The sequence below is a fragment of the Clytia hemisphaerica genome, unplaced genomic scaffold, assembly GCF_902728285.1.
Source record: "Clytia hemisphaerica strain Z4C2 unplaced genomic scaffold, Clytia hemisphaerica genome assembly, whole genome shotgun sequence".
NCBI lineage: Eukaryota > Metazoa > Cnidaria > Hydrozoa > Leptothecata > Clytiidae > Clytia > Clytia hemisphaerica.
The window spans coordinates 462,732-484,815 of record NW_027104612.1 but is presented as its reverse complement, the minus strand read 5'-3'; the positions used below and the strand labels follow the sequence as shown (position 1 = coordinate 484,815).

Below are 22,084 nucleotides of genomic sequence, written 5' to 3'. Positions count from 1 at the left end.
GTAGAGGGAGGTGAGTATATTTTCTTGATTTTCTTGGCTTTGTATTCATATTTTTTCCTTTTTCTGTTTTTTTTAGACACTTTTAGACCTTTTTCTTTTTGGCCTTTTTTGCTATGTTCACAAAAATAATATGTTGAATTAATCAAAAAATCCAGCATCACAACAATTATAAACTGCATTCAGATGCTAATACAAAAAAAGTTCAATTCAATTCAATTCCACTGAATATTTTCAGCAAAGCCATTTCCTGACTGGACTATTTTTTAAACTTTTCACCCGCTATCTTGCAGCTTGGGAAGAATAACCTGATAACAGATTGTGTATTTTCTGGCCCAGTACGCTGAAGCTCTAAAGACGTGGGCGAAAATATACAATCTGAAGAATATGGTCCCGCCCCTGTACGCGGACCGCATAGAATTTTATTTAAGAGGAACAGGTCCGAGTGCAATGTCGACAGGGAAGGGTGTCATGGCTGACAACTTTTGGGTCGAGAGATATGTCAAGTTCTCTTAAAAGCAAATTCAGAACTTTTTTGGAAAAGAAGCATGCAAAACATTATTGTACTTCACAAACAAGGTTCTTTAATGGATGAATATGCTCAAAAAAGAATCTTTTTTGCTTTAAACTGATCACACAAGAGAAAACAAAGTATAAAAACATCATACACAAATATCACTTAAAAAGAGAGAAAAATCTTAAACAAACATCTTTATATTGTCCGTAGAAGAAAACTGAAGCTATAGAAAATGAATACAACCATTACTGAATACTTATATGAAGTTTATAAAGTATAAAGACCAAAAAACTTGAGTTTTAAAACAATAACAAACATCCATTTTCACCTTCCGCCTCCAATTTTGAAACCTTTCCACTTGCAAAGCATTGTGGGACAGAATTTTAAAATTCCTATTTATAAAATGCACTTTTCATGGAGCACCATTTTAGTTTTTAATTTTTCGGCACGAGACAAAAAGTTAACTCAAATTTTCCGTAGAGATAGGCCATTTTCCTCAGATGTTAGTTTTTAGCAATCTTTAGAGCTTCAGCGTGTTGCGTTAAGAAAACTCCACAGCTGCTATCAGGTTAGGGAACAATCGTGTGTTTTGCTTTTGATACAAATAATGAAGGTAGTCTTTTCTTCTCAGTTGCTTCCGTAATTTGCTCCTTTGGAAAGTCTTTTTAAATTTCAACCGATGAGATAGTCGTGTATGATGATTTTTGGCGCTAATATGGCTTTTGGGCGCCTTGAATAAAAAGTAGTCATATAATAAACTTTATTTGTTTCAATCATTGATTCTAAGGGTTGAATTTTTCTTATTTTAGTTCTCAAACAAAAGCAGGAATTTGATGCAAGCCTTATTTTTCAAAGAATCCTTTCTGAGATGGATGAAAGCGCTTCACCTTTATTTGATTGGATACTTCTTTTTAAACAATAGTGCATCAATTTTTTGATTGGATAAAATAATAGCACAATTTCTTTTTTCCAGATTTTTTCCCGCTTCTCTGCATTGGAAAATCAGCGCAAAATATGATGCAGGCAGGTGATGCGGACAGTACAATTTTTCAATGACCGCCTTTGATATCTTTTTATTGATTTGTTTAGTTGATTTCTTGCGTCATCAATGACTTCCGCAACATTTCTTGAAATAGAAACACATGGTATTTCCCAAGCTGTCTTGGGAAATGTTCAAAAACTAATAGCTGGAAATTTGCTGTTGTCATATTTTATATTTCTAGTTTAGTTCTATTGGATTATCACATAATAAATTGGTACATTTTTGTGATTTTTAAAACAACGTTACTGTCTATGAAACTGCCCTCTCGGGTAAGTTATGGCATGTCTGAAAAACTGAAAATTACTATAATTTTTAGATTGCATTAGTCAACAGCAAATGACCAACCACAGGACTGAACACGAAGGGTACTATGATGACGTCATAATTGATGACGTCATAAAAACTAAAAATCGAATTTCTCAAGAATGGTTTATTCAATTGTCTTCAAACTTTCACCAAAGATGTATCTCACTAAAGTCGATCATTTTGAACAAAAAGATTTTTCTTAATTTTCATGACGTCAGCAGAAATTAGGAAAAAAAGAAAAATTTTACTTTTTGCTGACGTAATCAAAATTTCGAAAAAAAAATTTTTTCAAATGAATGACTTTAGTGAGATACATCTTTAGTGAAAGTTTGAAGACGATTGGATAAACAACCTTTAAGAAATTCAATTTCTAGTTTTTATGACGTCATCGATTATGACTTCATAATCAGTTTTTGCGTTTTTTTGCAAAAATTAGCGAAAAACAATTAGGTTACACATCAGGTTGGAACGAAGGAAAGGTCATTGACAGAAAAATTCCGACAAATTTACCGACTTGCCGACTCAATTTTACTCAATTTTCGAGAGTCGGTCGGGCGCCGCGAAACGAAGAATTTTGTGATTGCCGCTTTAGCTGTTTTTCAAGTCTTCTGGAAAAAATGCAAAGCTTACGCCAAATTATAAACTGCATTCAGATGCTAATACAAAAAAAGTTCAATTCAATTCAATTCCACTGAATATTTTCAGCAAAGCCATTTCCTGACTGGACTATTTTTTAAACTTTTCACCCGCTATCTTGCAGCTTGGGAAGAATAACCTGATAACAGATTGTGTATTTTCTGGCCCAGTACGCTGAAGCTCTAAAGACGTGGGCGAAAATATACAATCTGAAGAATATGGTCCCGCCCCTGTACGCGGACCGCATAGAATTTTATTTAAGAGGAACAGGTCCGAGTGCAATGTCGACAGGGAAGGGTGTCATGGCTGATATGTCATGTCAAGTTCTCTTAAAAGCAAATTCAGAACTTTTTTGGAAAAGAAGCATGCAAAACATTATTGTACTTCACAAACAAGGTTCTTTAATGGATGAATATGCTCAAAAAAGAATCTTTTTTGCTTTAAACTGATCACACAAGAGAAAACAAAGTATAAAAACATCATACACAAATATCACTTAAAAAGAGAGAAAAATCTTAAACAAACATCTTTATATTGTCCGTAGAAGAAAACTGAAGCTATAGAAAATGAATACAACCATTACTGAATACTTATATGAAGTTTATAAAGTATAAAGACCAAAAAACTTGAGTTTTAAAACAATAACAAACATCCATTTTCACCTTCCGCCTCCAATTTTGAAACCTTTCCACTTGCAAAGCATTGTGGGACAGAATTTTAAAATTCCTATTTATAAAATGCACTTTTCATGGAGCACCATTTTAGTTTTTAATTTTCGGCACGAGACAAAAGTTAACTCAAATTTTCCGTAGAGATAGGCCATTTTCCTCAGATGTTAGTTTTTAGCAATCTTTAGAGCTTCAGCGTGTTGCGTTAAGAAAACTCCACAGCTGCTATCAGGTTAGGGAACAATCGTGTGTTTTGCTTTTGATACAAATAATGAAGGTAGTCTTTTCTTCTCAGTTGCTTCCGTAATTTGCTCCTTTGGAAAGTCTTTTTTAAATTTCAACCGATGAGATAGTCGTGTATGATGATTTTTGGCGCTAATATGGCTTTTGGGCGCCTTGAATAAAAAGTAGTCATATAATAAACTTTATTTGTTTCAATCATTGATTCTAAGGGTTGAATTTTTCTTATTTTTAGTTCTCAAACAAAAGCAGGAATTTGATGCAAGCCTTATTTTTTCAAAGAATCCTTTCTGAGATTGGATGAAAGCGCTTCACCTTTATTTGATTGGATACTTCTTTTTAAACAATAGTGCATCAATTTTTTGATTGGATAAAATAATAGCACAATTTCTTTTTTCCAGATTTTTTCCCGCTTCTCTGCATTGGAAAATCAGCGCAAAATATGATGCAGGCAGGTGATGCGGACAGTACAATTTTCAATGACCGCCTTTGATATCTTTTTATTGATTTGTTTAGTTGATTTCTTGCGTCATCAATGACTTCCGCAACATTTCTTGAAATAGAAACACATGGTATTTCCCAAGCTGTCTTGGAAATGTTCAAAAACTAATAGCTGGAAATTTGCTGTTGTCATATTTATATTTCTAGTTTAGTTCTATTGGATTATCACATAATAAATTGGTACATTTTTGTGATTTTTAAAACAACGTTACTGTCTATGAAACTGCCCTCTCGGGTAAGTTATGGCATGTCTGAAAAACTGAAAATTACTATAATTTTTAGATTGCATTAGTCAACAGCAAATGACCAACCACAGGACTGAACACGAAGGGTACTATGATGACGTCATAATTGATGACGTCATAAAAACTAAAAATCGAATTTCTCAAGAATGGTTTATTCAATTGTCTTCAAACTTTCACCAAAGATGTATCTCACTAAAGTCGATCATTTTGAACAAAAAGATTTTTCTTAATTTTCATGACGTCAGCAGAAATTAGGAAAAAAAGAAAAATTTTACTTTTTGCTGACGTAATCAAAATTTCGAAAAAAAAATTTTTTCAAATGAATGACTTTAGTGAGATACATCTTTAGTGAAAGTTTGAAGACCATTGGATAAACAACCTTTAAGAAATTCAATTTCTAGTTTTTATGACGTCATCGATTATGACTTCATAATCAGTTTTTGCGTTTTTTTGCAAAAATTAGCGAAAAACAATTAGGTTACACATCAGGTTGGAACGAAGGAAAGGTCATTGACAGAAAAATTCCGACAAATTTACCGACTCGCCGACTCAATTTTACTCAATTTTCGAGAGTCGGTCGGGCGCCGCGAAACGAAGAATTTTGTGATTGCCGCTTTAGCTGTTTTTCAAGTCTTCTGGAAAAAATGCAAAGCTTACGCCAAATTATAAACTGCATTCAGATGCTAATACAAAAAAAGTTCAATTCAATTCAATTCCACTGAATATTTTCAGCAAAGCCATTTCCTGACTGGACTATTTTTTAAACTTTTCACCCGCTATCTTGCAGCTTGGGAAGAATAACCTGATAACAGATTGTGTATTTTCTGGCCCAGTACGCTGAAGCTCTAAAGACGTGGGCGAAAATATACAATCTGAAGAATATGGTCCCGCCCCTGTACGCGGACCGCATAGAATTTTATTTAAGAGGAACAGGTCCGAGTGCAATGTCGACAGGGAAGGGTGTCATGGCTGACAACTTTTGGGTCGAGAGATATGTCAAGTTCTCTTAAAAGCAAATTCAGAACTTTTTTGGAAAAGAAGCATGCAAAACATTATTGTACTTCACAAACAAGGTTCTTTAATGGATGAATATGCTCAAAAAAGAATCTTTTTTGCTTTAAACTGATCACACAAGAGAAAACAAAGTATAAAAACATCATACACAATATCACTTAAAAAGAGAGAAAATCTTAAACAAACATCTTTATATTGTCCGTAGAAGAAAACTGAAGCTATAGAAAATGAATACAACCATTACTGAATACTTATATGAAGTTTATAAAGTATAAAGACCAAAAAACTTGAGTTTTAAAACAATAACAAACATCCATTTTCACCTTCCGCCTCCAATTTTGAAACCTTTCCACTTGCAAAGCATTGTGGGACAGAATTTTAAAATTCCTATTTATAAAATGCACTTTTCATGGAGCACCATTTTAGTTTTTAATTTTTCGGCACGAGACAAAAAGTTAACTCAAATTTTCCGTAGAGATAGGCCATTTTCCTCAGATGTTAGTTTTTAGCAATCTTTAGAGCTTCAGCGTGTTGCGTTAAGAAAACTCCACAGCTGCTATCAGGTTAGGGAACAATCGTGTGTTTTGCTTTTGATACAAATAATGAAGGTAGTCTTTTCTTCTCAGTTGCTTCCGTAATTTGCTCCTTTGGAAAGTCTTTTTTAAATTTCAACCGATGAGATAGTCGTGTATGATGATTTTTGGCGCTAATATGGCTTTTGGGCGCCTTGAATAAAAAGTAGTCATATAATAAACTTTATTTGTTTCAATCATTGATTCTAAGGGTTGAATTTTTCTTATTTTTAGTTCTCAAACAAAAGCAGGAATTTGATGCAAGCCTTATTTTTTCAAAGAATCCTTTCTGAGATTGGATGAAAGCGCTTCACCTTTATTTGATTGGATACTTCTTTTTAAACAATAGTGCATCAATTTTTTGATTGGATAAAATAATAGCACAATTTCTTTTTTCCAGATTTTTTCCCGCTTCTCTGCATTGGAAAATCAGCGCAAAATATGATGCAGGCAGGTGATGCGGACAGTACAATTTTTCAATGACCGCCTTTGATATCTTTTTATTGATTTGTTTAGTTGATTTCTTGCGTCATCAATGACTTCCGCAACATTTCTTGAAATAGAAACACATGGTATTTCCCAAGCTGTCTTGGGAAATGTTCAAAAACTAATAGCTGGAAATTTGCTGTTGTCATATTTTATATTTCTAGTTTAGTTCTATTGGATTATCACATAATAAATTGGTACATTTTTGTGATTTTTAAAACAACGTTACTGTCTATGAAACTGCCCTCTCGGGTAAGTTATGGCATGTCTGAAAAACTGAAAATTACTATAATTTTTAGATTGCATTAGTCAACAGCAAATGACCAACCACAGGACTGAACACGAAGGGTACTATGATGACGTCATAATTGATGACGTCATAAAACTAAAAATCGAATTTCTCAAGAATGGTTTATTCAATTGTCTTCAAACTTTCACCAAAGATGTATCTCACTAAAGTCGATCATTTTGAACAAAAAGATTTTTCTTAATTTTCATGACGTCAGCAGAAATTAGGAAAAAAAGAAAAATTTTACTTTTTGCTGACGTAATCAAAATTTCGAAAAAAAAATTTTTTCAAATGAATGACTTTAGTGAGATACATCTTTAGTGAAAGTTTGAAGACGATTGGATAAACAACCTTTAAGAAATTCAATTTCTAGTTTTTATGACGTCATCGATTATGACTTCATAATCAGTTTTTGCGTTTTTTTGCAAAAATTAGCGAAAAACAATTAGGTTACACATCAGGTTGGAAACTACATCCTAGTACCCTTCATGTTCAGTCATTTGGTCATTTCCAAAAATCTAAAAATTATGGTAATTTTAAGACATGCCATAACTTACCGGAGCTTTGTTTTTACATGAGTCATCAGCTTGCTATGAGAAAATCAAAGTGGTAAAAATCTTGGAATTCTGTCTGAATTGCACTGATTCAAAAGTTCAAAGAATTCTGTCATACCAGCTGGAGCTGGCTCAATCTGAATCTGATCCAACTTTAATGGGAAATGTTATAAAAGAAAGGGCAGTTTCATTGACAATAACATTATACATAAAAGATGAAATAAAATAAATAGTTAAAACTTTTTCACAGATGTTATTAGGTTAAAAGCACAAAAGTAGATGAAGACGGTTTTTCCATAGTAAAAGTAATGGCTCTGATGCCATGTAGAATAATTGTTTAATAGAACACTCAAAAACAAATTACAGTACTCCAGCATACATTTCTTTTCATTGAGATCGTCTAGAAAATCTTAGTTTCGATATCAAATTTGCTGTCAATGTGCATATCAAAGTATTAAAGCTTTTTATAGACAAGGGAACAAAGGGACATCAAAGATCAAAATATTTTACCGTTAACTGCAACTGTCATTGATAGCAACATGAACATGAACGACTGGACATTCGTTTCCTTCGTATTTTCTATTGTTTTGTATTTGCAACTACTGTTAATTGGTTCTGCCAGCATTGCATAAAAAGTTGAACGTGTGTATAATCTTGAGCAAAACTAAATTAATTTAATTTTGATCATTTTTTGTAGATATAAACACGAAATGAAAACAAATAGATTATTGTTTTGGATGCTTTTCTTGCTTTCAAATTCCCTCTGTCACTCACATGAAGACAACGTGATTGAGAATGAAGGGACCTTTAAAGTTGGACAGGTTGTAGGTGAAAGCAAGGTATGAATTTGTCAATAATTGGACTTCAAAGAACTTTTGTCATTTTCAAGAAAGCCTCCCTTTAGAATTTTATTTGATGAATTTTCGATTCACTAAAGTCTGTCTCAATATAATCTGCAGCAAGGACAAGAAAGCTATACTTTTTAATAGAATTCGAAATAGATAGCGGATTTGTGCTTGTTAAAAAGATAATCCTGAGTGGAATATTTATTATCAAAAAAGAAATAATTCAAAAACATGAAAAATGAAAATGAAAAATGAATGAGAAGAAAATCTACATTAGAAACTCCTCAATCTTAGAATGTCATACTGTAAATGCAAAAAAAGATTTAAAAAAAATTATAGCCGAAATCTTTTCCCTGGTTGACTTGAAAAAGGGTTCTTTTTTGTTGCTTTTTGATGGTTTCGAAAGTCAATCAGTGATAAACTTTAGGCTGTGTCTTTATGATTGAAGCAATCTTTTTAAAACGTTTTTCCCATCAATGATGTTCAAAGATCAAAGAGTCATTGTGAAAATGATAATTATAGCACAGTTTTTTTCAAAGTTGATCTTTTTCTTCTTAAATTTCTGATATATTTTCTTTTTCTTCTTTCTTTTTGATAATATTCCACTTGAGCTTATCTTTTCAACAAGGACAATACCACTATTTAAGTCGAATTCTATCAAAAGTTACAACCTTTTTTGTCTCCGCTGAGGATTATATTGAGACAGACTTAACTCTTGTTTTGCTGAATTGATATAATAATCAGCTCCAGATTTCGCATTTCATTTCATCTCAACAAACTCCCAAAATCTGCAAACTTGTTTCTTTTTATTTTTTCTATTTTTAGGGAATCAATATTTCATCATTCCGATTTGCTTTGAGAAAAACCCCTGACAGTGGTAAACCTTATGGTATTTATGACGATTACATCACATCCAAAGAGCAAGTGTTATTGAAAGAGTTGTTATCTTTTGACGTCAATGATTGGTTGTTCAATAATTATGATGCTGAAGATGATAATCAACAGGTCTGCCATTTTGTGTTTCTCTTTCATCATTTGATTTGGTGCAAAATCAACTTTCCAAACAGTCAGTCAGATAGACATGCTCCGCCTGAAAAAACACTCCAACCTCTATTTTTTCGCTTTCCCCTAGCATATCATCTCAAGTCATCGACCGATTTTTCAAAAATTTTCCCCAAATTGCTCATTTTGGGCATTATTTTTTGGTCCTGAAGTGTACAATTTGGTGTAAAACGAAAGTGTTTGATGAAAACCACGCGTGCTATTTTGATGATAATTCGTTTAAAAAAAGTACAATGTTTTGTAAGCTCGGCATGTTTTCATAGCCACACATACTTCGCTTTTATACTGTCAATCTGGCTTTAAGTCGTGTTAGTTGTGTTGTTTTGTCAACAGATACTTCCAGTCTAAGTTTGCTAACTTTCTAGAATATTGAAGAATAGATTTTCCAGTTATTTTTCCGAAATCTTTCTGTTTTACAGAGAAGCTTTGATAACACAGCATGGATAAACAACCAAGATCCACTCATGTTTAGCAATACTGAACTCAACAAGAAAATCGTAGAAGCTGTAAAAGATGTCTCTAAACAGGATGGACCTTATTATCCGTACAAGTAAGCGATACTTCCTGGCTGACCAATCATTTCTCACCTTGTCTGCAAAAATTTTAAGTATCCTTGCAAGGGATATTGTCAACCCCGAATTTAAGACCACTTTTATTGACATCAATTTTCATTTTAATGCTTGTTCATTTGAATAATTTGGGAGATATATAGATCTTAAATTCGGACCTTCTTTAAATATTTTGGGGAAATTATCTGGGAACATTTTCCGTCAAAATGTGTTAAGCTGAAACGAAAGTTTGATAATTCATCTTTTTTATACAGAGTTTTTGCGAAGATTTTACGTCGAGGTGATAACACGAAAGTGGTTCGAGATAGCGAGGATGGTGAAGAGTACTCCGCTACCATCTTTATGAATGAACATTGGAGGAAAAATTATTATGGAGAGTTCTATTTGTGAGTACGGGTATTGTGTTTGCTTCTAGAAAAAAATCTTCCCTTCCTTACTTTGTTTTCATTATCAGTTTGATTTTTTCCAGGAAGGACGTCAGCTAACCTTAACTTACAAGACCAGTTTCTTCGAGACTTCTTCTTTATTTTCCATCAGATCTGTATATTACTGTTAGTTAACTAGTAATGGGATTTCAGTTAAAATTTCCGTCCCAATTGTAAGCTTTTAAAGAATGAAATTTTGTATATAAACTGTTTGCCGAATGTCGAACAATTTAACAATAGTGGTTGCAGCACTAAAATAGTATCAAAGATAAGCGCGTTGAATTCTGTTATCTAGTATCTTTGCTTCAAAGAGAAAGTTGCTTTTTAAGTATTTCCTTTAAGTCAAATTTTTGCACTTTTTCACGTGCAGATACGATGATAACAAGGAGATTATCGGTGGAGCCACTCACAAGTCGGCCAGGCTGGTGGTTTGGCAAAGTGACATATATCGTTTGAATAGACCACCTGCTGTGCAGTTCCTCCAAGGACAAGTATTGTTCCATGTTGTCTACTCCAAAGATAAATCAAAAATGGAGCAAGCTTTTGTTAAATACAATGATTTCAGAGAGGTAAAATCAAATCTTAATTATCTAAACTTTTTGAAGTGATTGTTTTCTTTTTAAATAATACTAGCCGGTACCCGGCGTCGCACGCCGGTTTAGCTGTTTACTGAACGCATTTAAAGTCCTTTGGATGTTGGGAAGGTGGCTTTTAAAACACGATGAGATCAAAATTAAAGAGAAGAATTCTCTTCAAAGTTTGACTCTATCCCTCCCGGGTGACGTATCTTTTAAACATATTTTGAAAAAGATTTTTGTGGCAAAAATGATCAGAAAGCAGAAAAAGGGCGTCATTTCCATATTACACCATACCGGCGACCAGCGACGTCCGAGACGGCTCTGCAATTAGATTTTTTTTCTCGCTTCGCTCGCGTTATATTTGCCGTAGTTCTTCATGTTTAGGAAAACTTTGATGTCAAGATAAGCGGAGTGAAATAATAGACATGACACGCGATTCGTCGAAAAAAGGCAGGCCGGGGGGGGGGTACTTAGGCAAGAGAAGGGTATGGGTATGTGCCGGCCTTAAGGGTGACTTTTTTGAAACATGGCAGTTTGAAAAATCGGAAAATCAAACTTCAGAGTCCCACTAAGAATCGGAAAAATAGGAAAATTTCAAGTTTTTGCCCCCAGAAAGATAAAAATTTGGTCAAATTAGTTCCAAAAAGTGAATTAAAATTCACACAATTTCCCTTGTTTCTTATCCTCTTTATTCTGCTAAGGGTCCGAGGGACAGGGCCGAAAGTCAGCTCGCAACCATAGTCCCCCCGGAAGGCAGCTAGGACACGCAGACAAAAAAGCGTGATAGCGCAATTTTATGTTGCTTTTTATAAAATAACTTCGTCATAACTTCGATAACTTTTCAAATTCAACAATGACTGCAATGACTTAGATTTACAGCAAAATAATGTATCGACATTGGTGTTTAAAGGTCCCTTTTTACGAAAAAAGAACTCTAGTTTTTACCGCCTTTTGAATGTATTTTTAATGTTGCTGTTGTTCTAACAAACTTGTCTTGTGATTCTTATGTTTTATTTTATATTTGTTCTTTTCTTTAACAGATTCTGTTTAAAAGATTTTCTTTTGTTTTGAAAAGAATTCGAATGTCTCAAATCAAATAAGGTCGTTAATTACATTCGAAAACATAAAACAAAAGAAAAGAAAGAAAAAAAAAGAAAAAGTCTAATCTATCAATCAAAACAAAGTCTTTATAAAACGGCGCGAATCTGATTTAACACATTTGTGGAGCAAGAAGCAAAAGTCATCTTTTAAAAGAACAAAACATTGCTTGCGAAAACGAAAGTGACACACAAAAAACACATTTCGCTAAATGCACAGAGCGCGACGGCCCATTTTCCCTTTCCTATCTTTCACCTTACCTGTTTATTCTACTTTCTGAGACTTACTTTCTCATTTCTGACTGAGTTTTCATACCTGTCAATCATTTGTCCATCAATTTCGACCAGTCTAATTTTCGCACCGAGTGGGATTCGAACCACCACCAAAGAAAGACCTTCAGATTCGGAAGCCAGCGTTCTATCTGTTGAGCCATCGCCGCACAGCAAAACCCCTCAATTCATAACATATTATACCGAACTGGCAAAAGACGGGGGTAATGTTATTATAATATGGGTAAAAGTACCCCTTTTTTAAACCTGACCGTTACTAGCAACCCTGCGGGGCCCAAGGCGCCGAGTATGCACCCGGCACAGTGACAAGCCGCTACTAGCAACCCTGACCCTACCTCCCAATACCCCCTGAATCACGGAATGACGGATAGGAAAAATTATCGGGGAAAAAAATTGCTCGTCGCGCTCTGTGCATTTAGCGAAATCTCAAAAAACAATCCAACAAAAAACAAACTTGTATGTTGATAAAAAAATTTTTTTTTTTGAACGGATTTTTAATTCTTGTTTTTATTGATTTTAGACCTGAGGATGATCGTAAGATCGAAATATATATAGTCACAAAAATAAAATGTCACCATTGTTGGTTCATTTTGAATATCTTCTAAAAAACAAACTGACATACAGACTACGGCTATTAATATATAGATTATTTGTGTGTTATGATATTTTGTCATCTTGAATTTCTTGGTTTGATGTTTGTTTTTGGAAACTCGACTTGGAAATGATTTGTAGAATCTTATCTTGGAATTGATTTTTAGAAACGTGCAGATGCACACTCCAACTGGAATATGCCGGAATACCAATTCCCCGAAGGCCGAAGTATCGAACAACTCGATATCGATGCTCACAAAACTATGGAATATACAACAGAAACTGATGGGAGAAAAATCTTCATTTTTGATGATCTGTTTCCTCAAGAGATTTTGGATGGCTTGAGGAGTTTCGTGTTGGAGTATGGGACGTATTTTTATGACGATTCTGTGGACAGTGACTCTGATAATGTACAATGGGTGGCTGGCTTCCATCTTGATCCATACATCAAAAGCCCTTACTGGAAAATCATCCAAAAGGTATGTTTATACGAATACACACTGCTCGAGTTCTTTAGCTGTCATGTTTTTGGATAAGGTCGTCGTGGTGAGTAATATTGCCGAGGACTTTGCTTCAAACCGTAAAATCAGGGTCAGATTCCCTAGTAATCCGATCACTAAATGGGAAAAAAAAGAACCACTTAATCTGAACTTTTAAAACAAAGAAGGTTGGGAAAAGGTTTGTAAATTTCTCTAATTCTATTCGTTGCAGGCAGCCCATCACGTCACTGGCAACAAAGAACTCTTCCCATACGACGTCTCCATCAACCTCATTCGAAATGCAGACTTTACACGAATCCACACGGACGTTGGTTACCATGGCGAGGAAGAATACACGTGCCTTGTTTACTTGAACCCCAACTGGAAGAGAGATTATTACGGCGAAACGACATTCTTCGAGAAGAACTCTGATAATACGGATATAGTGGCTCAAGTCAAACCGAAATACGGAAGGCTGGTCATTTTCGATGGTATGTTTACTTTCTTACGAACGAAGGATTTTATAATCTGCACCGAATCTAAGAATAATAACAAATCTGCTTAACGTTATTCGTTTGTACGACTTACGATCCCACCTTCTTTTTACCTAAATTTTATGCTAACCACCTCCCCCCGTTTATAAAGTACCTCAGAGTATTCAACATTATGAAAATATGTTGTTGACGTTCAGTTGGGAAAAAAACTTAAAAGGGAATTCAACATTGTGTGTTATGATGCTCTTAATGAAACGCATGTTTTCTCTTCTAACGAAAAAGTCTAATAAATCAATGTTCTGAGGTTCTTTGAAAACTTGACTTTTTTGAGATCTATCCAAAAACGTGATTTGTGAAATCTTATTTTTTATTTGATCAATTTAATTGTGATTTGTTACACAGGAAACATTCCTCACTCTGCACGTCCGCCAAGTTTCACTTTCACCGGAGCTCGATTATCTTTCGTCACCAAACTGCATCGGAACGAGTTCGCAGGACGTTACAAGAACTTTCAAGAAGAGTTACGATTCTTCCGTTCCACTGTGGGAATGAATTATGATTTGAAAACCCTGGGATCAGATGAAGGAGAGGTGTTCGCAAAGTCTCGTTTGGATTCAATGAGAGAAATGAAAGAAAAAAATAATTATCGTAAGTGTCCGTTTCAAGCCATAGTCTCCGCGGCTGCTCTTTTTTATCTTTGAAATCTTCACCTTTGATATTCGATAGATAAAATCAGCAATCATTTTTTAATTTGGTAGAAACGAGAGAAAGTTTTAAATGTGATTTCTCTTAGGATAGGGGATTTCTCAGCCTCCTGCTTTTTTAGACTAGCATGTTAACAATAAAAATCTATTATCTGGTCATGTGAAGTGATTTCCTCTAAGATAGGAAGGAAGCTCAGATAATCAAACCTCTAGGTGGGCGTTGGTGAAGACAAATCAAAGAGGAGAATAACAAGGACTTCCTTCTTCCTTTTGTATGGGTCTTTATTCTTTCTTACTTCCTTTCATACAATGCTTTATTCAGAGCCAGATCCTGAGATGGAGGGTGGCAACGAAAAAGACTCAGAGGAGGAGGAGGAGAAGGAAGATGAGGAAGACAATGAGGAGGAGAGAGGAGAGCAGAAACAACACCCTCCTCCTTTGATGTCAAAAGAACAGCAACAAGAAGAAGGGGGACAACATGAGGAACCCGTATTGAAACCGGGGCAAAAATTCGGTAATTTTAATCAAAAATTTGATAGTCTTCTCTGATCAAAACCTCTTTGAAACATCAAGGAAGGGTACAATTGATATCAAATGCACCTGATTGAAAGCTTGCCAGTATGAGTGTAAGGTGTCATATAATTAGAGACGGCTTGAATGTCATACATAAATACATTTCAAAATATCAAATATTTTGTAAATATCCGAATCCCTAAAAGAGATGTACCGATAACTAATAACTATTTTCTCTCTTTTTTCTCTTTCAGTACGTCGAGAACATTCCCCTCTCTCTGACGAAGAGGACGATCCGATCACGCGCAAACTTCTCCAGCCACTGGATGCGTTGACAGAAGGGACACCAGATGCTGTAAAAATGCTCAGAGATGCACACAATGTTATGATAACCAAAGAGAAGAAGTTTCTTCAACGGTTCAGGAAGAAGGGGTTTGAAATTCTATAGAAAGAATGTCATTTTTTATTAGGGAATTTTTCAATGACATTTTATACGCTTTTGGGATATTTTTATATAATTTACATATTTCATTTCTAAAAGTTTATTTTGATAACTGTAGATTTTTTTACCATTATAACCTAAAAGGCTAAGAGGCTCTACAAAAAAATGCTCATGCCCACGCAAACACTAGAACGTTTAAAAGAACAGAATATCAAATACATTCCTGGGTCATTCCAGAAATAAACCGTATTTTGAGGAGGTGTGACGTGGCCAGTAAAATGCGGTTAATAATCCATGTTGGGCAATGAAACTAGGTCGAAAATCCAGGGTGGTATGAAAAATAGAAACAAAAATCCAAGGGATCCTATAAGATTGGAAGAAAAATCTAGGGGAATCACTTTTTCCAAAAGAGACCTCCTCAACATAGGGGGTACGAGTTTCTTTTTCTTTTGGGACAGCCCAATACATGTATTCGCGTGTACTCTTTTAGTTCAATAAATATTTTTTTTATTTTTACTTTATTACCACACTAAACTGCAGTTCAGTTTGTCCTTCGGATTATGGAGGTCTTCTCAGGCTAGTGTGTTTTGTATCTGTTTTGTACGTTTGAATTTATTTATATATTTGTAGCATGTGCAGATTTGTTTTGACGTTGTATGTGTCGAAAGAAATGTTGAGGGTTTTCCATTTAATTCTTTATTTCCATTCAGTTTATGTTTCAAAACATCTTAATAATCGGGGAATAAAATTATTTGGTACGGCCTCTTTCGACTTTTTCCTGGGTGACATCGACCTATACTCAAACTTGATCTACTGTATATAATACAATAACGATTATTTTGAAGTGTTTTTAACTTATCCTTGATGACTTTGAGCTTTGACCTTTGAAGTCCTACTTTAAGCTTCTTGATTTTATGGTTGTGATGCTAAACTTTCAATAGAATAAATTAGAGATAAGCACGACTAGGAAGAAACTAGCCATAGCTTTCACTAACTGCCACCCGCTACATATGCCTATTTATAAGCATTTATAAAGACTAATTTTTAATGCTTATTAAAGCCTTTTAATGCTTTATAGCGAAAATTTGGAAATTATTATAGGAATAATTCGAATGATTCTTCTCAAAAGCATTTTCTTTGAGATATCAACGATAATAAAGCTAACATAAATGAAATATATTTTTTTCTAAAAACGTGAAATTCTTTTACAAATAATAAAATACGAATCTTCAAATATTCATTAGCAAAAGTGTCCAGGTAGAGTCAATTACAGATACTAAAACACTCAAAAGACATGCAACTATATTCCAATCGATTTGTAATATAAATGACTCATAGTAGAACCAAACAGCATAAGTAAGAAATGCCATGAGCCAGAAACATAACGAGCAGGAACCAAAAATTGACAGGTAACAACGTACTTAAGAGTTTTTCCAACGGTTTAACAAAGGATATCGTGATCCATAATTGTTTACATTAAAAGGATTTACCAGTAATCTAGAAGCTGTAACAGCGCCGTGTAAAGGATGGAAAATGATATGACGTAACGTGGTAATAGTAGCAGTAACGAGGCAATATTGATGAGCAGAAACCAGGTTAACAGGAAATAGCGTATCCAGGACTTTTTCCAACGGCATGACAAGGGATCTCATGGACAAAATTGATATGCCAGTTATCTTGCAGTTGTAACAGCAATATCGTGTAGAAGGATGGAAAATGATGACGTAACGTGGTAATCGTAGCAGTAACGAGGCAATATTGCGTTGTCAAAGTAAATGAATCCTCTTTCATAAGATAAGCTTAAATGGAAAATAAGAAACATGAAATTAGATGATAATATGGTGAGTGTACTAAAATTTCCTCAAAATAGTTCTCAAGTTTCTTTCAATTTTTGATATTAATTTCCCAAATAGTGCCTGGTAAGTATCAACAAGAACACAGGTTAAACATAAAAGATTAATAAAACCAAGTCCTATAAAAGTACATAATGAAAAAATTATTTGTACTTACTGTCAAAGTTCCATAATACAGGATTTTTAAGCATTGTTGTTGGGAGTAGAGTATGCTGAATGACGATTGTCGAATAATTTTCGTTACAGGGAATTTCGTTGCCAATTCAACCACAAAAATAATCACTTTTGTCCATATTCATTCATTGTTCTACTATTATCATTTTTATCATTGTTCATTATTGTTCTGTGGTAAAGATTAAACATCAATCACATTCACATTATTGTAATCAACTTGGAACTTGGAAGTAATAAATGTAAATTCAATCAATCAAATAAAATTTGTACAAAATCATAAATAATACGTAATTTCAATAATTCTGTATAAAAATATAATATCCTTCAAATTTATTATAAAGATATAAAAAAATTCATGTATTACAAAACAATATAATATTCTATAAGTTAGGATAAAAATAAAAAAAATAATGTAAGGATTTGAAAAGTCTAGGCAAGCTTTTCTACTCATGATCAAGATATTTAAAGTATACAGAGTATCCCATGAAAAATTCCTCTTAAAAAACAAAAGAATGTTTTCATCTATTGTTCTGGGGAATTTTCATAGGACATCCTGTAGTTGGACCAGTTTTGAAATCTTTCTCATCTTAAATTCATCAATTTTTTCATGATAAAAAGTACTAAATAATTTCACTCGTTGGATAAGAATGTATTTCAAAGGAAGAGAAAATAAAGGAGAAAAGAAAATATTGCTTTTTGCAAAATACCCTTCCCTGCCCTGAGCCCCCCCCCCCGTGCAATGATTTTGACATGACATATACTAAATTATTCCATCTAATTACTTCTAAGGCTTGTTTCGTGCTGCTAATTCTTCTAGTCTGCTTTCTTCGCGTACTCTAAATTTGAATCTTTTACCGTCACTCAATTTATTGATTCTTTCGAATGGAAATGATTCAATTACCATGTCATTTAGCTTTTTCACACGTGATAATGCAACATAAGTTAAACCATCCATGCTTTCTTTCTTTCCCAAATCCACTACAACTTTATCCAATGTAAGACCTTGAGATTTATGAATAGTTATCGACCATGCAAGTTTCAAAGGTATTTGCATTCTTTCTTTCTGTACGTTATCTTCAGATGAAGTTTCTATAATAGGCACAATTGGAACACAATTATCTTCGTCATCAAAAAACTTGGCCCTGTATATCTATCAAATTTTACTATAACAGCTATAGGAAGCGCAGGTGGCAAGTGGTTTCTTTGGAATATTATGTCTTTGACAATGCCTAAACTTCCGTTACAAAGTCCCACATCTGACCACAAGTTTCTTGTAAGCATTACTTTGGCACCTTTGGCAAGGAAAACTTCATTTGCTAAACCAAATTCTTCTGAGGATGATTTTGACGCACTTGGTGGAGTATTTTTTGCTTTAATGACTGCAATGGGTGATTGTAAAGAATCCAACATTTTCCCATTATGTTCTCTGACAACTTCATTTGCAAAGGATAGCCTGATGCATTTATTATAGTCAACAGGGTTTTTTTCAGGTTGTCTGGTCAAGAAAAAATTCCAGTCTTCCATTGTTGATTTTCCATTTCTCAAATTTTCCAAAGCTTTTCTAAATTTCTTTTGTGACTCATCCTCACCAGCAGATCTCATATTTGCTTTAAGTTTTACGACAGTTCTGAAACAACAATAGGCCAGATAACCTGCAACTGCAATTTCATTTTTTGGAAAAGAATGGTACAATACATCATCCATGACTGGTGGTAACTGTGCAACATCTCCTACTAATATAATAGATATTCCACCAAACAAAGTTTCTAATTTTCCTGTTGCTTGACGACAGCGACTATCTATCCAGCCTAGCAATCTTTGGCCTACTACAGAGAATTCATCAATAATAATATACTCTATGTCTTTAAGGCCAGTTTGTAAATTGTCAAGTGACTTTCCTTTGAGTTCATGCTTTAACTTGCTTCGAATTGGCAATTTGAGAGTGCTGTGCAATGTTCTTCCATTAATATTAAAGGCAGCAATACCAAAATAAGATGTCAATAAACACTTTTTGCCAAGGAGTTTTTTAATGCAATTTATTAAATATGACTTTCCACTTCCTGCAATCCCAGTGATTATCATTTGTAAAGGGTCAGCATTTATATTTTGAGCATGATCATGTACAATATTGTAAGCTTGGAGCTGCTCTGCATTTAAGTTCTCAACTTGATATTGACTATAATCTGTGGGATTATCGTTTTCAAAAGTCTTTTTTTTCTCTTCAATCCAAAAGGGCATTGCATTAATTTGATCTTGAGTATAAGAATCATAAGAATCAGTCCAATATTGTTGATTTTCTGTAGAAACATTATTGGGCATGGAATTCAGGTCTGCTATATCCATCCAATCTTCACGTAAAAAAATATTTTCACTTTCTTCCTCTTCATTTTCTTCATCTTCAACCTGATATTCAAAATTGTTTGCATTGATGTAATGCCTTTTCCAATTCGGAACTAATTCTCTTCCTAAAGAGCTGTTAATGAATTCTTTCCATTTCTGGCAATATGTCTCATTTGTTGCTTGTAAACCTTCCCAGAGACTGTCTACAGAATCATTCCATGGTTTGTACTTGATCAATTGGAATTTACAAAATAAAGGATAACTGTCACTCTTTGGGTTTGGACTATAATTTGGAAAAGTACGAACAACAACTGCCTTTTTCCTCTTTTGAATCTTTTTGTCTTTAGCACTTATTTTCCAGTTCGAAACAAAATCTATGAGGTTACTTTGCCTAATCTCATTGTCTTCATAAACATATCTGGAAGCATAATCATCTAAGAAAGAGGTTTTGGTTTCAACGCCATCATTGTCAATTTTCATTTGTCTTGATCCCTCAAGAGAGCAACTTACAACATCAAATGAAGAGCAATGTAGTTTCAAAGACATAATTTGATGCATTACTTCTTGAGCACTAAAGTCTCTTTCACCGACAGATTTGATAATCAGTTTTCGAAAAATATTACCAGAAGTTTCCTTTCCTGAAAGATTACCAATGACAGATGTAAACGCTTCTTTTGCGACATCAGATATCTTTTCTGCTTTTGATGCATACTTGGCAATATAATTCAAGCAAGCATTGTGGTCAAGGATAATTTGTATATCGCAATTAGCCTCCATGATTGTAATTGAAGCTGTTGATGTCTATTCATTCTAGGATCATTTCTTTTCAGAACAATGTTTGGAACATACTTTTCACCGCCTCTCTTCAATTTTACTTTTTCAAAGGTTAAATGTGTTTTCTCGCAGCATTCAAAAGGAAATTTAAAACGACATTCCTGTTTGTCATTCTTAGTTCTTAGACAATAGGCTGAACTACATTTTGTATGCCGTTGCACGCTATTTGCTAGATCTATGTAATCTTGTTCTAAATCCTCTTCAGGTATATCCTCAAGTCTTTTTTGCATGGATGAACATTTGGCTTTTCCCATTCATCAACAGGTCCTTCAATTGGATTCATAGCTGTCATTAAAGAATCTACATAATCACAGATTTGACTTTCAGCATTGTTTCCCTCGATTACAGCAAGATTTAAAAGAGTATTATTTTCAAGGTCAATCTCTGTTTGATTTGATAAAGTTTGTTGAGCCAAAAAACCTTGCAGAGCCTTCTCAGTCAACTCACATATTCCCGGATCATCTTTCAATTTTGCTAAACCGTGACAATGTATAGAACCACGCATAACAGCAAATTCAAACCTATACCAATGCCATTCTGCATTTAAAGATTCATATAACCAATGTTTTACAAAACTTTTTACTCGTTCAGTGAAGAGCCAATCTACTATATGAGGATTATCAACAATGTTTTGTCTAAAATCAGCAGATTCAGATTCGTCATTTGAAGAAAATAAATCATGAATGTCTGGCCAGTGAAAATCAGCCATACTCAATGTCCTCGTTGGCGTGCCCATTTGTGTTATTGTGGCTTTTAATTTCTCCTTGACATCGCACCAATAGGCATTCGTACCTGTTACATTCTTTGAGTATCTTTGTAATTTTTTCATAACTACGTAGTGATCATTATCCCTAACAAGATCTTGTAAATCTTCAATGCTCAAATTAGCTTCACCTGGGTTTTGCTTGATAAAAAAATTTCCTTGACTAATCAATCTTTTTCTATACAGCATATTGAAGCCCCAAAAGGAAAATCTTGGATGAGATGCAAATCTATAAAACCATTTTCCTTTGTCATCAATTTCGGCAAATTTGATTAAATGTTTCAATTTTTCAGCAAAACTCTCTGTTTCACTTTTTGCTATTTCCCTTATGATGGCAGGATTAGTTGGGTCACCTTTTGTGTCTGGAAACAATGTTGGAAATGCAAGACTTGCTAAGTAGGGTGTATTGAATTCACTAAGTGGAGTACTTCCTATATCAACTTCAGTTTTTGTATTCAAAATTTCACTTTTTGTTAAGTCAGCTTCCTTTGCTTTCTTTAGTTTAGATGGTAAGAAACTTTTCATTTCAGTGTTTTCATCAAAAACACGTTCATTGTTATCATCATTAACTGGACCTAAATCTGGTAATTCTTCATTTTCACTGACATCTTCATTTTCACTGACATCTTCATTTTCGTTGTCATTTTCTTCACCCCTCTCAATATCATTTTTCTCATTAATTGTACGTGCAAGTCTGGTAAGTCAATGAATCCATTTTCAGGCAGCTTTTGTAGCCTTTCCATATCTATATTGATTTCACTATATAGAAAATTATTAGGTTCACCTTGTTCATTTTTCCTGTCAGCCATAATAATGCCTGTAAAATCTTTTCACGTCTAACGACAAGTTCTTTTGAGGTATTATTTTTCCCATTTATTTTAAAAATCATTACAGGTATGTCACTTGGTTCTCTTGGTAGGACATCTGCAATTTTTTGTACATTGTGAGGCAAATTCAAAACGT

At 34.0% G+C, this 22,084-nt stretch overlaps 2 protein-coding genes and 1 long non-coding RNA gene across 3 annotated transcripts; 1 reads left to right on the top strand and 2 right to left on the bottom strand.

The window, feature by feature from the left end:
* Positions 1 to 7,767: 7,767 nt before the first annotated feature.
* LOC136824286 (uncharacterized) lies at positions 7,768 to 15,239 on the top strand. Its single transcript, XM_067080451.1, has 10 exons — positions 7,768 to 7,906; positions 8,738 to 8,917; positions 9,394 to 9,524; positions 9,798 to 9,929; positions 10,339 to 10,537; positions 12,693 to 13,004; positions 13,237 to 13,495; positions 13,901 to 14,146; positions 14,525 to 14,716; positions 14,970 to 15,239. The coding sequence occupies exons 1-10, from the start codon at positions 7,778 to 7,780 to the stop codon at positions 15,161 to 15,163; spliced, it is 1,974 nt and encodes a 657-aa protein (XP_066936552.1). The 5' UTR covers positions 7,768 to 7,777; the 3' UTR covers positions 15,164 to 15,239.
* Positions 15,240 to 16,870: 1,631 nt separating this feature from the next.
* LOC136824259 (uncharacterized) lies at positions 16,871 to 17,250 on the bottom strand. Its single transcript, XR_010849109.1, has 2 exons — positions 17,168 to 17,250; positions 16,871 to 16,956 (listed from the first exon to the last, which is right to left on the bottom strand). It is a non-coding gene; the product is annotated as an uncharacterized lncRNA (long non-coding RNA).
* Positions 17,251 to 17,968: 718 nt separating this feature from the next.
* Positions 17,969 to 20,301, bottom strand: LOC136824299 (uncharacterized). Its single transcript, XM_067080464.1, has 2 exons — positions 18,477 to 20,301; positions 17,969 to 18,273 (listed from the first exon to the last, which is right to left on the bottom strand). The coding sequence occupies exons 1-2, from the start codon at positions 20,299 to 20,301 to the stop codon at positions 17,969 to 17,971; spliced, it is 2,130 nt and encodes a 709-aa protein (XP_066936565.1).
* Between the last annotated feature and the right edge of the window lie 1,783 nt (positions 20,302 to 22,084).